A 16402-nucleotide genomic window follows, 5' to 3' on the forward strand; every position below is an offset into this window, starting at 1 on the left:
TATAAAGAGTGTTTGATATGCAATAGGCGTTTGCTAAATGAAATCTGTGGGAGACAGCAGGTGCAGCAAACAGAGTTGGGAGCTACAAAAGAATCCTCTCAGATCCTTTGCTTACAAAGGTGTAAGACCTTGGTCTGATGACTCAGCTTCTGTCAGGCTCAGCTCCTTTAACTGTAAAATGGGAATGCTAATATTTATTGTATGAAGTTATTTTGGGATTTAAATAATCCAATCTATTTAAAGAATCTAGATTCTCACCTAGCATTTAGTAGGAACTCAAAAAATAACAGTTCTTGATATCATTCCTGTATAACACCATTTGGTTCCATTATAATACCTTCATGACACCATGCTGAATAATTAATTTACAAGTGATATAGAGCTACAATCATTAATAAGTATCTTATACCATACCATCTCCTGTATGCCATACGGCCTTAAATGTAATCTTTTTATGTGAAAGTCACTGTAACTAGTTCTTCAAGATTACTTTTCCTAACTATGAATTCTTTGAAGACAGGGCCATGTCTTATTTACCTTTAATACCTAAAACACTTTCTAACACATTACCATCTCAGTTGAATTAAATCTCTCTTCTGTAATTTATGCCAACAATGAGAAGATAATTTTCATAATGTTCTTAAATTAGCAAGTAATAATTAGTCTGTCAGTATAGAAGTGGGGCTGAACATAGCCCCATCTCTACCCTGAATGGCTTTTTTCCCCCTTGCCGGTCATACTTGGCTCATCTTCCTGGATGTTGGATCTAGCTCTTATTCCTTTACAAAGCTATGTAACTTTGTAACTTTCCTGCAACCAGCCACCTTCCCTGGCAACAACCTGTGTAGAGAACCACTGGGGAAGAATTTCTTGTAATCCCAAAGTGGAATCATGATTTGATGTACTTCAGGCTTCAGAAGCCTCAGTACTGTGACTTTTAACCAGTTGAGATTTTGGGGCCCCTTATGAACTTCTGATAGTTATGAACTTACTCCCTACACACATACACTCAATATCTTTCCTATAACTTCAAGGCACTCTCAGGGTTCCTGAGGCCTTGTGCTTTAGGTTAAGAAACCTTGGTAGAATAGCTCAGAAAGCTGAATGAGCACAGTGAGAGATTCAAGTTTCCTGATAAATTCTAGTCCTGACTAGTCACACTCTCTTGTTTAAAACAAAACAGTTACAATTCCCGAGATTTTAGCCTCAGGGTTATCCCTGGGGACACCGCCCTGGGCATTAAACGTAGGGACTTGTAGCCAGGCAGTGACTATGCTTTGGAAAATCTAACTTGAGCCGAGTCAAATGAAGCCTTGTTTGATAATATCGTTTACATTTCCAAATCCTGGGTATCAAGCTTTCTTCCTATCCCTTGTGGCCCTTCCTAAGTTTAGCCTCTGGTGTAATGGGGTAACCATGGTTACAACCACCTGCCTATTTAAAACTATCTCCAATGCTAAATAAGGAAGCCCGGAGAAAGTGGCTGCTCGGCTGCCTCTCAGTGGACAAATAGGGCACTCCTGGGTATTTTCAACATGAGCAAGCAGGCATGGTAGAGGAAGCGTGGACTCACGCTTAATAAGAAGCATTCTGGGACCTTACGAATCAGGGCCTTCCTCTCCTCCACTATGTCTTCACTTAAAAGCACTTAGCATGGATTTACATGCCAATCCCTGTGCCTGTCATCCCAGGGACCACCTTACCTTGACCTTAACCTCACCTTACCTTGACCTGAAGGGTGAAGGGTGCACCTCACTGCAAGGAATAGTTTTGCTAATTGCAATAGAAGAGAGAAGGAAAAAGTCATTCAGGTTGCAGTGAATTTGTCAATGCTTTGTATTGGAATCCTCACTTAACTTTTTTTTTTTTACTGACAGATGTGTCTAATTGTACTTAATCCTGGAGGGAGGTGATTGCTCTATTTATGTCAGATGTTGACCTTCTACTGACTTTGGAATATGGGGAAATTTCTCCCTCTCTCTGCTTGGTTGCTCTCTACAAGCGACACAGGTCTTGCTTCTTTTCTTGCCAGGAGACCACACAATGCACACACTAGGTAACCTTCTCTTTCCCCAGCATGCTGTACTCTCAGTCCTTCGGATCCTTTTGTACATTTGATTCTTCTCCCTGGTTGCCCTCTCTTCTTGTCGACCTGGCAGATACACACTTGTTTCCTGTGTCTTGAGTCAAGCATCTGTCTGAGCCCTCCATGCCAAGTTCCTTGCCCTTGCGGTGTCTATTTCTCTTCCAGTATGTCCCCACCACTGCACAGTGAGTCCCTTACACATGTCTATCCAAACACCTACAGAACAGTGCCTGGCATATCGTACATTGCCAAAACATATATTCATTGAATAAGAGAAAGGAAGAGAGGGAAGGAGAGATGGAGGGAAGGAGGGAGAAATGCTCATGAATTTCACAAGCATATGACATCTTAATAAGACTGTGTCCATGAGTATGCATGAGGGTAACTGTGCAAAGAGGACAGAAGAGATGGAGTGACTTTGTGTATCTACGAATGAAATAGATTGTGAGAAGGGAATTGATTTGTAAGTTTGTGAGTATAGTTGGCAGGGGGCTGAAAGTACACCTGCTAATAGTGTTTCATGAGCGTGTGTGGCCTGTGTATGGGCCAGCAGGAAAGACTAGGGCTGTCACAATGCATGCCCTACTAAGGTCAGTTTGACTATTAGATACCACAGATCACTTTTCCTGAAGCTGCAATACTTTTGTTTTGTTCCATCTCTGATTCCTAAAAAGACTTTTTTATCTGTTAACCCCCAGGCTGCCACAGGGGAAGGGCTACAGATGAAAAGGGTGGAGTTTTTCTGTTCCTGGGTGCAGGCTTTAAATCAATGGCTGCACGTAACACCTGGGCCTCTGCTTTGGAGAATGAAATGAAGCACTGCAGATCCTGTCTGAGTCCCTCCTCCCCATCTTCCTTAGGGTGAGTGATCCAGTGTCATCTTGGAATGGTATAACACAGGGGAAAGAGAAGGGCTGGAAAATGGCCAATAGAAAGGAAGATGGGAGAAAGGTAATTTAACAATTCCAGAGGATAGCTACTTGCCAATCACAACTCATTTTTCGAAAATTTCCTATTGACAGTTAAGAAGGGTTTTGTTTTGTTTGCAAACAATTGGCTTTCTCTCTCCTGTCATTTTTGGACCTAACATCCTGACTGAGAGGGTATCTGGGCGGCTCCTGTCTTGCCGCCCTCTGCAGGGATCGCCCTCCGCTGCCCTCTGCTGGTGGGGGAGGCAGAGGTCATGTACTCTCGTTCCTCATGGCTGTGGTCCTTTGGGACTGCAGTCCCCCACCCCTTTGAGACTGAAAAAGTTGAGGCCCCTCCACCCAGCCTGCTCTTCCTCATAGGAGTCGCAAAGGGCTGAGGGTGGGGGCGCTGTATGTTTTGAGAAAGCGGCAGAAGCCCAGCAGGAGGTGGTTCCTGCAGCCAGGAGGAACAGACCCCATCCCAAGGGGGGGCACCACCATTTGCGTCGCCCCCCCCCCATCCCTCCTTCTGTGCAGCATCCTCTGGGATGGGGGACCAGCATAAGGCAAGGCAGGTTTTTGACATTGTTTTCTTCTTGGAAATGGAAACCGTCCTTCTGGCAATGTGACAGGAAGGCAAAGTTCTTAGGCGGTGAGGCCCAGAACACTTGGATGAGGTCAGGTGAGACCTAGCTGAGGCCAGCTGCGCTGCAGGGTGGCAGCCACATCACCTGAGCCTCAGGCCCCCTTACCTGCTGTTGAATTTCTCAGGGTGTTTCTCTCTCATCACGTGGAATCTGTGTGCAATGGAAGCATCCTGAAAGGGAAAGAGAAGAAAGCGGGGCCATGGTTAGTGGGTGCAGCTATGTGATGTGGAAGGAAAGCATAGGCTCCACCTGAATCCCCCAATCCTGAGAACAAGGTGGCCACAGAGGGGGGACACTGTGATCAAGGTTGGGGGCTAGTGCCCCTAACACTTGTAGAACCTGTGCCAGTTGACTCCTTGCAAATTCAGTCATCGCCCCCCACCCCGAACTTCAGTAGTTGGGGATGTGAAGGGGTCACTGCTGCCCTTTGTGAAGGGACAGGGTGTCTGGGTCTGGGAGCAGTTGGAGTGTAGAGGAACCTGGAGTGGGACTGGGTGTGAATCTTTGGAAACGTCTCACCATATTAACTCCTTCTGTTTTTTAAAAATACTTTTTATTTTGGAATATTTTAAGACTCACAAAAAGTTGCAAAAATAGTACAGAGCGTTCCTGCATCCCTTTCACTCAGCTTCCCCAGCGATAACATCTTACATAACTGTAGTACACCAACAACATAGAAAACTGAGGTTGACAGAGGCTGTTATATAGTAACTCTTAATCATCCAGATCAGTAGAAAAAGTGGTAGTAGTGGATAACATGCTTAGCAGATAATTAAAAAAAATTAAACTTCTGGCTTTTGTTTCTTGATCACGCCACAGAAATGACTGTCACCAAGTTCAGTGAATCTAATCTCATCACCACATTCTAGGGTTTCTCGGCTGCTCTCCTATTTGCATGGTCTATGGCTGCTGTAGGGGTCACCTGCTCCTCAGAACTCACAGGCAGGGTGGCTCCCAGGACACCAGGCTTCCAGGGTCTCCATCCTCCGGCCAGTACTTCCTGAGTTACCTCTGAGTCTACCCTCCATGTCCTGGCCAGTTCTCCTAGTTATTGCTAGCATCTGAATACACTAGAATCAACTCTGAGCTCATCTCTCCTTCTCATACTTGGTCTTCCACCCTCACTATTGGTCTATTTTCCCAGCAGAAGACTGTATAACATCTCCTTCCCTGTCAGGCTCCGGGCCAGTACTTTAGGTGCAGGTGGTGAGCTTTAGAAATAAACAGGCAAACTGAGGTTAGGGGTGAAGGGTGGGGCACAGAATCAAGGCAGTTGATTCAGTTTTGTGCAGGAAAAAAAATGGAGAAATTCATTTATTGGAATATGTGCTAAAAGAAGATGGAAATTCCATACATACAGTGAATTTTCAGCAAATGCATATTAACTCTTTTCTCAATATGGAAACTGTACAAAAGAAAATTCCTGAATGTTGATTTTTTTTTTTTTTGAACATCAGGAAGTACAGTTTGGTGAAGCTTTTTTTGATCATGTGCTATGTAGGGTGAATAAAATAGAAGCCAATGGTGGGCATAGAAAGTCTAGAAGCAAATTAGGGGGCAAAGGGGAGCTTCTGTAATATCCTTGTTTGTCACAGGAATAAACTCAGCTAACAGCACACTATTTAAAAGCAGAGACAGCAAGTCAAGAATATGGGCTTATTTGGGTTGGCAAACATTCCTCCCTGAAATAACATTTTCGGAGTTTAACATTTAAATTCTAGTTACTGATTTACTTTCAGTTTTTATTTTAGGACATGTGGAGAGTTGAAGGCTAGGCACCCCTGTGGACTCTGGTGGGACATATGCAAAGCTCCTGAGGCGTCTCCCCTGGACTCATGCAGCCTGTGATGTCTCCAGGCAGCGCTGCCTTCTGCCCCTGGACTGCTCCTGCCTCCCGCCTCCCGCGCCCTCAGCAAGTTTCAGTGAACACGCTGAATAAGATTCATGTGACATCTGTCAAATGCTTCTCTAGAATTCAAGAAAACATTCCATCTACTTGTGTTCCTTTGAAGCGCTAATTTTCTTCTGTCAGAAAAGAAAAAAGCAATCACATGTTGAACTTCACCACCCCCGCCCCCACTACTGCTGTGACTGGCTCCTGGCTTTTTTTTCTTTGGGATATGTGCACACAGGTCCCCAATCTCTGGAGTTCCAATTATCTTCCCCCCACAGCCCCATAACTAGATTTTGCAATAATGTTTGTTAAGTATGGTTCCTAACTGGGCAATGTCATCCCCAGGTAAATACAGAAAGCAGGGAAGAGTTGAGCAGCTCCTTTGCTATTCGGTCTTGTAAAGACAATGCTGGTAAAGACTCAACCACATTTCTCTCCCCTGGCGCTACAAAGAGAGTCAATATTCACCTTCTTCTCTGTGTTGGGACTGGACTGGGAATATTTACATTCACTAATAATCTCATTTAAATGCTGCAAACCAGGGCCTCCTTGGTGGTGCAAGGGGTTGGGCACCGTACTATGGGTCAATTTGCAGCCTCTGCAGCACAAGTTCAATCCCCAGCTGGCCAGGGAGGAACCCACATGGCGCAGCAGACCTCTCCTGACTCGCCTGCTGCTCCCCTCAGCAGTGCACTTTGGTCAATCTGCCTGTTCTGTTCCCCACTCTGTCTCTGGTGAATCCTCTCACCCCCCGCATCTCTGGACTGTACCCCAGCTCTTGTGTGCATGAATAAACATATATTTAAAAAAAAATGCTGCAAACCAGTGCTCCAAGAGTTCAATCCTTGGTAACAATTACAGCAAGATAGACTTTTGTTCTGAAGGGAGGGAATGGAGATGGGGATTGCAAACCCATGGAATGATAATGGTATTTTTGACAGTTTCACTCTTTGGGTTCCTTTCTCTGAGTTGGGGGTAAAGAGGAGATGATGACTGGTGTAGAAACATGCTACTTTCCACTGAACTACAACTTCAAAGGTGTGATCAGACAATAAAAGTCTGTGCCCCTTTCAAATATTAAGAGAAGTCATTTAGATTCTGAGATATTGGGATGTCTAGATCTGTGCTGTCCAATAGAAATAAATGAAAATTGTTCTGATAGCCACATTTAGAAAGACTTTTTAAGGAACTCTCCTGCACTGTTGGTGGGAGTGCAAACTGGCCCAACGACTATGGAGAGCTGTGTGGAGATTTCTGGACCTACTAAACATAGAGCTTCCATATGATCCAGCAATTCTGCTCCTAGGTATTTACCCAAAGGACACAGAAACATCAATTCCAAAGAGCACCTGTACCCCTATGTTTATAGCAGCACTGTTTACAATAGCTAAGCTTTGGAAACAACCCAAATGCCCCAAAATAGATGTCTGGATCAAGAAGATGTGGTACATATACACCATGGAAGATTACTCAGCATTCAAAAAAGATAAACACATGCAATTTGCAGCAACATGGATGGCGCTGGAAGGGATCATGCTCAGCGAAATAAGCCAGAAAGAAAAAGAAAAATACTGGATGGTCTCACTCATAGCAGGAATCTAGAAAACTTAAATAAGGGACGAGGAAAAAGAATAACTATAAGAAAGAAAAAATCAAAATCAACAAATAACCTATGAACCAGAGACACTCTATGGGGGATGGGGGGAGGGGAGGGATTGGGGTCAAAATAAGGGGGTCGCAATTGTATTGGGAATATAAAAATAAAATTTATAATAAAAAAATAAATAAAAATAAATCTTAAAAAATAGACTTTTTAAATTTATTTCAATTTCACTAAAAGATAAGAATATTTGAATATATTTTATTTTATTTATTTTTTTTAAATTAATATTTTATTTTATATAATTCTTTTTTTTAATTAATAAATTTTATTTTTATATTCCCCATACAATTGCAATCCCCCCATTCTGACCCCAATCCCTCCCCTCCCGCCCCCCACCCCCCAAAAAGTGTCTCTGGTTCATAGTTTTTGTTGATTTTGATTTTCACTTTCTTATAGTTTGAATATTATATTTTAAATAATTTCATCACAAGTGATTACTATAGAATATCCAAGATATTTTATGTTCTTTTTTTCATACTACATTTTTGAAATTTGTTGTGTACTTTACAGGTATAGCATCTCTCAATTTAGCCCTATTCAACTAAACAATAACCACGTGTGGCCAGCGTGGTAGACAATGTAGTTCTAAGTCACTTTGACCACTTGTGGAGATAAAAAGACAGAAAGGAGACATAACACAGATTATTTCAAATTGGATTGTTCTGAAAAATGATGGCAGATTGGAAAATGAAAATGAGAGCAGGTCTTTTCAGGGAGTCCTACAGCCTTTGCACCTTCATTGCTCTCACAAGATGATATACAAGAGCCTGAGGTGGAGGGAATCCAAAAGTTTGCAAGGAAAATGATGACTTGTTGATTAGTTCACTCTCAGGAAGGAGGTTTATCGTTATGGAAACTTGATTAACGATGTCTGTAAGTGCCATCTATCTGTAACCTTACAGATGGGTCCACGTGTTGTGGCCTCTCCTTGGCCCCTGGGTTTCCCTAGTATCAGAAATAGATTTCATTGAATCAAGGGATTAGCTGCTCACTGGTCCTATTAAAGCTTGGTGAAAGGAGAGCCTTTGAGGCATTCAGAGTTACACATACCCCAGGAATTACTTAGCGTCCCAAACTTCCTGTCACTGATACCTGGCCATTCTGACATTTTTGCAAATCCAAAAATAAAGAGCAAGAGGAGGCCAGAGAAGTCAGAGGAAGTAGCATCCTGGATGACTATGTTTAAAATCTCCTGCCAAAGGATGTTATCAGTTAGGGGCACTAAGAAGGCCAACTCTCACCACTCTTCACTGGTGAGGAGCTGGCATGGGTGATGGGAATGGGGTGACAATGGGGTGACTCATTTCCGGCATAGGCCAAGAGAAGCTACCCTGTTTATTCCCTTATCCATTAAATATTGGCACCAAGTATACTGGGAACTCATCAGGACAAATTCTTCACCACCTAGGGATATCATAACGGTCATTGTCATCATCTTTATAAATAAGAGCAACAGACATTTGATATTAATAAGATATTCTAAGTCCTTCAAAAGAGGCAAAGACTTTGCTGGGCTCTCTTTGCCAAAGGAGCCCGACTGTAATCATCATAAGGAAGTAAAACTGTGGGTTGGTTTACATACCTACTTCTCCTCTTACAAAGTTTGGGAAGTCAAATAGGGAGCAAGAGCTTCTGCAAATGTCAGACCCAGATTCTGTTAGGGTTGCGTGTTGGTTCCTTGTTTTCTCAAGAATTTCCCTTTCCAACTTTTAAAGAGCGAGCACACAAGCCCTGCAAACATTTTATTGAGAGAAGGCTAGGGTACACCAATGAGATAAAAACAATCCTGGTTGTTCGCTGCTTTGCAATAAAATATGAAATGTGCACAAGCTAAAGGTATATGAAAAAAAGTACGAGGGAGATATGGTGAAGTTTTATTATTATTTGAAAGTTGAACAGATTGAATTATTTTAAGTCATCCCAGGTAAATAAATACCTTGACCACTGAGGGTGATGGAGAATGTTGTATGCATTTCTTTGGGGGACAATTAACCTGGGCCCTCTTTTCTCCCTCTGTTTCTCTCTTTCCCTCCTTCCTTATTTGTGAGAAAGATTTAAAAGCATGATCAGTCTTGGCTTTTGGGATTAGGGCTCAGTTATCCAGATAAAGTAAGGTTTTCTCTGAGATGTTGATTTCCCCTCCTGTCTGCCTTTTCTTTTCTCTCAGTTCTGGTTTCTGCTGCCGTGAAGAGCCATTTCCTTTAATAATTCTCGCACTAATGGGTTGATTTCACTCACTGAAGACTAAATTGGTACAAGTACATCAGAATTATCTTAGGGGCTTGTTAAAAATGCAAATTCCCATGCCTTGCTTAGACCAGTTGAATCAGAAAACTAATCAGAATCTAGCATGGAGTGGAACTTGCATTTCGGACAAAGGGCACTGGGGAGTCATCACACACTAAAATTCTGAGAGCCTGGTGGCATGAAGATGGAGAGGCTGTGCAGAGGCTACGTGGCTCAGTGGTCCACAGCTATGTGGGCTGTGGAGTGCCACAATGGTGACTCCCTCCTCCACTGCTCACCAGTTTGGACTTGTCTCTATCTTTCTAAGCTACAGCTCCTTCTTATCAAGTGCAAAGTGCAAAGGGCTAAGGACTGTGCCTACCAATGGGCAACTGCCCTGTGTGCAGCAGGACTCAATGTCAGAAAGTTCTGCTCTCATTGCTCTAGGCGAAAGATAGGTGTTTTGTCAAACTATAATGTTGGGAATTCCCTACTTCCAGACCACCTGCACATCCACTATTCAATCAAGTCTGACTTGCAGTCCGTGTGTTCCTGTGAGGAGAATTAGAACCTGAGCAAGTGATCCAAAAGCAGAGAGGTGTGTGAGCCAAGAGGAAGAAGGGGCCTGGCTAGGTCATTGGAGGGGGAGCTGGCAGAGGCTAGGGAAGCTGTCTACCCTAACTGAGGCTGGGTTGCTGAGGAGAGGAACCAGGTTTGGCCACAGTGAGCGCTGTATTTGCTCCTAGTCTAACTCCTCCATCCTCTCAGAACCTGATCTTGAGTCCAGGATTGCCTCTTTCTTTTGTTTTATTAATAGCAGAAGAGGGTTGGATTAGGAGGCAGAAAATGAAAGCAAATCCTTTAATCTCACTCCTTTTCCTCACCGATAAAATGGAGATAATACTGCCTTTCAGTATGGGCATAAGAATCATATCTGCAGATATGGTAAATTTTAAATCCTGTAAACCTACGGTATTACTCCATTTAATCCTTTCCTCTTCTATGGTTCTCCTTTTAGTGTTATTAAAAAACAAAACCTTTTCTTAAACCTGTTCTTTCTTTAATCTATCAGTTCCCTCTTTATTTTCTTTAAAAAAAATCAAAATTTTCAGAAGAGGCACAGGTGAAGAGGCTCCATAAGTGTACATATCATACAGTCTGGGGCTGGAGGTGGGCCTGGAGGGACTTCATGTGCTTAAGAACTTTGGACATTATTCCAAAGGCAATTCCAACCTGCCCAAGCACTATTCTAAGGGTAGAAAACAGAGAGGAGGGAAGCTGGTTTTAAAGTTAGGCACAGGTTTGTTTCATCCATTACTAGTTAGCTCTCCTCAGGTCTCAACTGAAGTACAGGGATGGTGGGGACAGTGGCATCTGCAGGATTCCTGGGAGGACTAGAATACATAGCACAGGGAGGGCACACAGTAGGTGCTCAATCCACACTACTGTGTGGCTCCTACCTCCCAACCCCCAGCACTACTTATGAAATGATTGCTCCCTATTCTCCCCCACCCTGTCACTATCACTGCCCACACCATCTTCTTTGGACTAGAAGTTGAGTTCAGGGAAACTAACTGAGCAGCAGTAGATGTGCAGGGGCAGGGGCCACAAGAGGAACATGGCACTATCCTTGCACTGTGTGTGTCTGCATGCATGGGTTGTGCATGCACGTGCATATAGGAGAGTGAGGCGGGCACATTAAATGAATTCCTTCAGTCTAATGCAGAGTGCATTGATGGGGTGAGCATTGGGGGCTGGTGTGGTACCCACAGAGAGCATGCAGCTCAGCACAAGGAGTCAGACAAGAAGAGATACCCCAGAGGTTTGTGAGCATCTGGAGAGTGGAGAATGGGGCTGAAGGGAGGAGAGAGAACAGGAGAGAAGGAACTCTGAGCGCTAAGCCAGTGTGAGTCTATACAATCTTCTTTGGAGAATCAAATTCCAACTCTGAAGTTCACATGAGAATCTCCTCCTGGCCTTGTCCCTTGATTATTTGTTGGTGTTGCCTTTCTCTAATCACTTCAAATTATGAAAGGGTAAATAACTCAAAAAATGTCCTGTTCTTTTTTGTCGTAGTTAAAATTATAGGGGAAGCAATTTCATCCATAATCAAGGATAGGGGTTGGCACAATCAGGGTGTCTATGCCAAGGCTGGATGTGAGCATGCTTGCTTGGTGCCAAGTCAAGGTTGGGGGCAGCTGGGTCGAGAAAAGAGAAGGGACCCAGAGGGAACAGTGGAAGGCTAGAATCTCTCCTGCCACCGGGGACTTCTATTCCATGCAGAAACGAGATCCTTGGCCAACTCACCACGCCAATGGAGAAATAGTTGTTCATGATGCTGTATGGGACCTGGTCCCCGTTCTCCACTTCCTCTCTGGGGAGGACTTCTAGATGCCAGCGGTCCAGCATCATCAAGGGGCTCTGCTCGATCTCCTTCAGGATTTTAGTCAGGCTGCCCCCTTCGTAACCTGCGAAGCAACATTGCATTTGCCCTCAGAGCAGAATGGCTAGGTTGTTGCTCATGCACACATAGGCAGCTATCAGGGCAGGGAACCCCAGGGGTACCTGTGGTCAGGACACTCCCCTGCATGTCAGTGTGTTAGAAACACTAGGTATCCTGAGTCACAGAGAGAGCAAGAAACTGGAAAGATTTGGAAGCTGGAGCAGTGGAAGGTGGGATTGGGTGCTCGCCAAAGGTGGGCAGGCCTGTGTAGCTGAAGCAGGTCCTAGTGAATTGGTGGGCTGGATGGTTGGGAAGCCGTACTTGGGAAGAACAAAGGATCTGTTCCAGGACCTTGTAACTGCAGAGACTGACAGTATGGTAGGTAGAAATTTAAGTTGGTCCCCATGATTCCTGTCCTCCCCTCACCCCATTTATATACCTTGTGACCCCCCCCCAAACCCAGCCCTCTGGGACCTGTGAATAAGACAGCATAGTCACTTCCATGGTTTAAGGAAGATTATCTTGGGTGGATATGACCTCATCAGGTGAGCCCTTAGGTCTGGGTTTTTCCTTGAGAAATAGATTCAAAGTTTAGGGGGATCTGACATCAGGGAGCTTCTCTGTTGCTAGCTTTGGAGATGTAGGGATCTGTTTGGTAAAAGAGGCCTCTAGGACCTGGGAGGGATCCCTATTGACAACCAGCAAGGAAACAGGGACCTCAGTCCCACAGCCACTAAGAATTTGATCATGGTCTGAATAGCTCAGAAGCAGATTCTTCCCTCAGAGACTTAAGGGAGCAGCAGAGCCTCCAACAGTGAGTACAGCTTGGGAGGCACCGAGCATGTCCCTGTATGTTCCCGGGCTTCAGGCCTATCGGACTGTGACCTAATACATGGAAATTTTAAGTGTCTACATATATGATAACTTGTTGTGCAGTTATAGAAGGAAAGTGAATCATAAATGAGAGGTTAGTGTGAGAGACAAACTGCTCCCATGTTCCTCTCAGCTTGGGAGCAAACTTGAGAATATTTTCAAATTGTTGGGGCTTTGGTTAGCTCCTTCAGGGGTGTCCCACTGGACAGCAATGATGGTGACCATGTAGCCAGGGCTTTGCAGCTATCTGGGTGCATAGAGCTGCTTTTCCGCGTGAATGCTGTGCCTTACTCTGCTGCCTCCATGCCCTGAGGGTGGGGCTACTCTGCTGGTCCCTTTAGAACAGATGGTCCTTCCCAGCCTCAGTGTGTCAGAGGACCCTGGGAGATCTTCACTGTGTGGTTGAGGATCACGTGCCTTCCAGGGCTGGCTCTTGCTTCTCCTGCCCCTGCCCACAAAGCACTTACCAATCTGAAACATGGACCCCTGCCCAGCCTGTCTTGAATGGCTCGCTGAATTGTCCAGCCAGTCAAGTCCAATCCCAATCCTGCATACATTCCATGCCTATACCCCATGTGCTAACAGAACGTCTCCCCTCTCTGGAGCACGCCTAGCACTGTGGGGGGTACTGAAACCTGTAAAGTTCTCCTTAACTCACTCCCCTTGCCCTGTAATGTTGTTACCACTCTGTGTTCCACCTGAGGGGAATTTCAGAATGAGGACCCTTGGCTAGGGGGACCTCAGGTGATCTGGATGCTTCTAGTAGCTGGTGATGTGGCTTTTTGGCCTGCATTCTAGGAGTTTTAATTTAGAAGCTGAGCAGTAATTTGGAGAGAAGGAATTTCATGCAGAAAACATCTAATTGGGCCCCTTTGCGGGTGGGCACTAGGGAAGACAAATGAGACTCTAACTTGCATGTTTTCCACTGGGAAAGGCCGACTCTAAGCTAATAGTTTCAGGATGACAGTAAATATAGTGAGGAGTAAGCATGGGCCTAAGCATGGAGAGGGTAGGGCCACAGCCAGGGAACAGACATGACTCCAGAGTTGAGTGTTACTCTGCAGAATGTGATCGCTAACAGGGAAGTTCAGCCTAGCTGTGCAGAACATCCCTGTAGACTGGAACGCTTGTCCCAGGATAGCACCCTTGCACAGACTCACCTCCTCCCCAGCGGAGACAGCGGGCCAGGTCATTTCCTGTTCCAAGAGGCAGGACAGCCACCGGTGGATGCTTCGTGAAGTTGGCCTTATCTGCAAACCATGCAGAGGATGAAAGAACCTTATGCTAGGGGATTACAGAATGATCAATCTATCTAGTTGCCCCTAATCTGATGTCTGCCCCCACCCCCTGCCCCACCCCATATCATTGGTTTGAATGTCTCCCACGACGAGGGACACACTCCTTCCTAAAGTCAGCTGGAACAAAGGATTCTTTCATGAGGGGCTAAATCTGTCTCCCTGTGACTTGCACATATTTATCCTCATTTCATTCTAATTCTTCCTTTGGAGTGACAGCATATACCTGAAAAAACATTCAGTTGCACAGTTTTAACCTTTAATGATAATTAACACTGCATTTATGCCTCAGACCAATCTTGTAGGTATTATCTTTCTCCCTACAGATGAGACACTGAGGTTCAGAGAAGAGTAATTTTGGGGCCAGTACTCAAACCCAGATCTGTGGCTGCATGCCCATGCTCCTCCTCTCTTCAGGGGCTAGGCAGGTGCAGGGCATGGTGGGGCATTTGGAAGTCACTCAAGTTCAAAAGTTAAAAACTTGTATTGTGTCTAACAAGCACACCTTTCAGATGTTATTTGGCACCCAGATACCGGTTTGCCACCTCCCAGACTTGCTAATATACAGATTCTTTTTTTTTTTTTTTTTTAAAGTTTAGTTTCTTTTCTTTTTTTTTTTTTTTTTAAGGTTTATTTATTTATTTATACAAGCACTGGGTATAGTCAGAAGCGCGGGAGGGTGAGAGAATTCACCAGAGTCAGAGCAGGATGCAGAACAGGCAGAAGGACCGAAGTACACTGCTGAGGGGAACAGCGGGCGGCAGGAGAGGTCCAGTGCGCCATGTGGGACCCTCCTCTGGTGGCTGGGGAGCAGCCGGGGATCGAACCAGCACAGCAGAGGCTGCGGGCAGCTTCGCAACCCAGCGCTCAACCACTGCGCCACCGGGGAGGCCCTATACAGATTCTTAATCTTATCTTCCATGATGGTTTCCCATGAGAGGAAATATAGTAGAACATGTATTTTTTTTTTTTTTATTATTATTTTTTTAATTTTCTAGAGGCATGTCTTATTTATTTATCTATTTGTTTGTTTGTTTGGTTGTTTGGTTTATACATGCACTGGGTACAGTCAGAAGCCGGGAGGTGAGAGAATTCACCAGAGCCAGAGCAGGGCAGGCAGAAGGACCGAAGTACACTGCCGAGGGGAGCAGCGGGCAGCAGGAGAGGTCTGCGCGCCATGTGGGACCCTCCTTCGGTGGCCGGGGAGCAGCCGGGGATCGAACCGGCGCCGCAGAGGCCGCGGGCAGCTTCGCAACCCAGCGCTCAACCGCTGCGCCACCTGGGAGGCCCAGTAGAACATGTATTTTTAATCTGACTGTAGAGAGAGCTCCTGCAGCATGTTGTCTGAGTCTGGAAAATTGAAGAGGGAGGCAAAGCTACCCACTGGGCTCCAAGGGGTGCCACATACACAAATCTCTCTGCATCTGGTCCCCTGGAGGTGTAAGCAATACGATTGGAGGAGTGTGGATAGTGGAGGGTGGAGGGAGGGGGATGCAGGAATCAGCAGATGAGGCTCATGCTAGGGATGCCTCAGCAAAATGGGAAGCCCATAAATCCTACCCCTCTTCCCCGCCCCACCACCCTGCTACCTGACTTGTACCAGAGTGATTGACCTTAGGCAAGACCCAGGGTGAGATTACCAACACCGGTAGGATTGAGAGGCAGGATGGAACAAGGTGATTGGCTCTCATAGTTCCCAGAACACACTGTCCCTAGTTACACCCCCAGCCTTCACTCATGCCACCCCTTGCCTGTAAGTCTCATTTCCATATGTTTTCTTTTCAGTAGGTCAACCATCTACACTGTGTGAGGGATTGAAACCTCGATGGCATCCTAGGTTTGCCCTGCTCTCTCACCCTGCATCCATTCCCACGTTAGTTACTCTGTGTTGTCTCCTTATTAGATTTCTAAGCAATCTCTTTTCTTTATCCCCATGGTGATGCCTGAGTTCAGGCATCTGATTCCTTCCCACTGGTATTGCTGCAACAGCCCCTCTCAGCCCTCTCAGGTTCCAAATCTACCTTCTCAGTGTTTGTTCTCCACACTTTCACCAAGGAGAGGAATCCTTGAACCACAGCCCAATCACATTAGTCCTCATTAGAGCATGGTTTCTCCTGTCATGGCTCCCATCACCCTTTACCATGCACATGAGGCCTTTCAGAGCTCTACCTTTCCCTCCGGCCTCTTCTTCCTCACATCTACCTCCCTCTCAACATGTCAACCACACCAAAGTGCTTTCAGTGCTGTAAATCACAAGTTCTCTTTTTAAGCTGCCTTAAGTCTGAGTTGTTGCCCAACTCAGATGCCACCTCCAGGCAGTCCTCCCTGCATGTTCTAGGTAGGACCAGTTGCCTTTCCAGAGTGTTT

At 45.2% G+C, this 16402-nt stretch overlaps 1 protein-coding gene across 6 annotated transcripts in view; it reads right to left on the bottom strand.

The window, feature by feature from the left end:
- Positions 1 to 16402, bottom strand: part of DGKG (diacylglycerol kinase gamma) — a 203708-nt gene that overhangs the window by 90857 nt on the left and 96449 nt on the right. For all 6 annotated transcript variants that reach the window (XR_008553826.1, XM_037525245.2, XM_054700424.1 and 3 more), the window contains 3 exons: positions 13901 to 13990; positions 11732 to 11892; positions 3747 to 3811 (listed from right to left, as the gene is read on the bottom strand). Coding sequence is in view for 5 of the 6 variants with exons in the window: in XM_037525245.2 (XP_037381142.1) it covers positions 3747 to 3811; positions 11732 to 11892; positions 13901 to 13990 (316 nt within the window). In the remaining variant the exon portion in view is untranslated. The remainder of the gene's footprint in view (positions 1 to 3746; positions 3812 to 11731; positions 11893 to 13900; positions 13991 to 16402) is intronic.

Source organism: Talpa occidentalis, unplaced genomic scaffold, assembly GCF_014898055.3.
Source record: "Talpa occidentalis isolate TD23 unplaced genomic scaffold, MPIMG_talOcc4v2.1 talOcc4.4, whole genome shotgun sequence".
Lineage (NCBI taxonomy): Eukaryota > Metazoa > Chordata > Mammalia > Eulipotyphla > Talpidae > Talpa > Talpa occidentalis.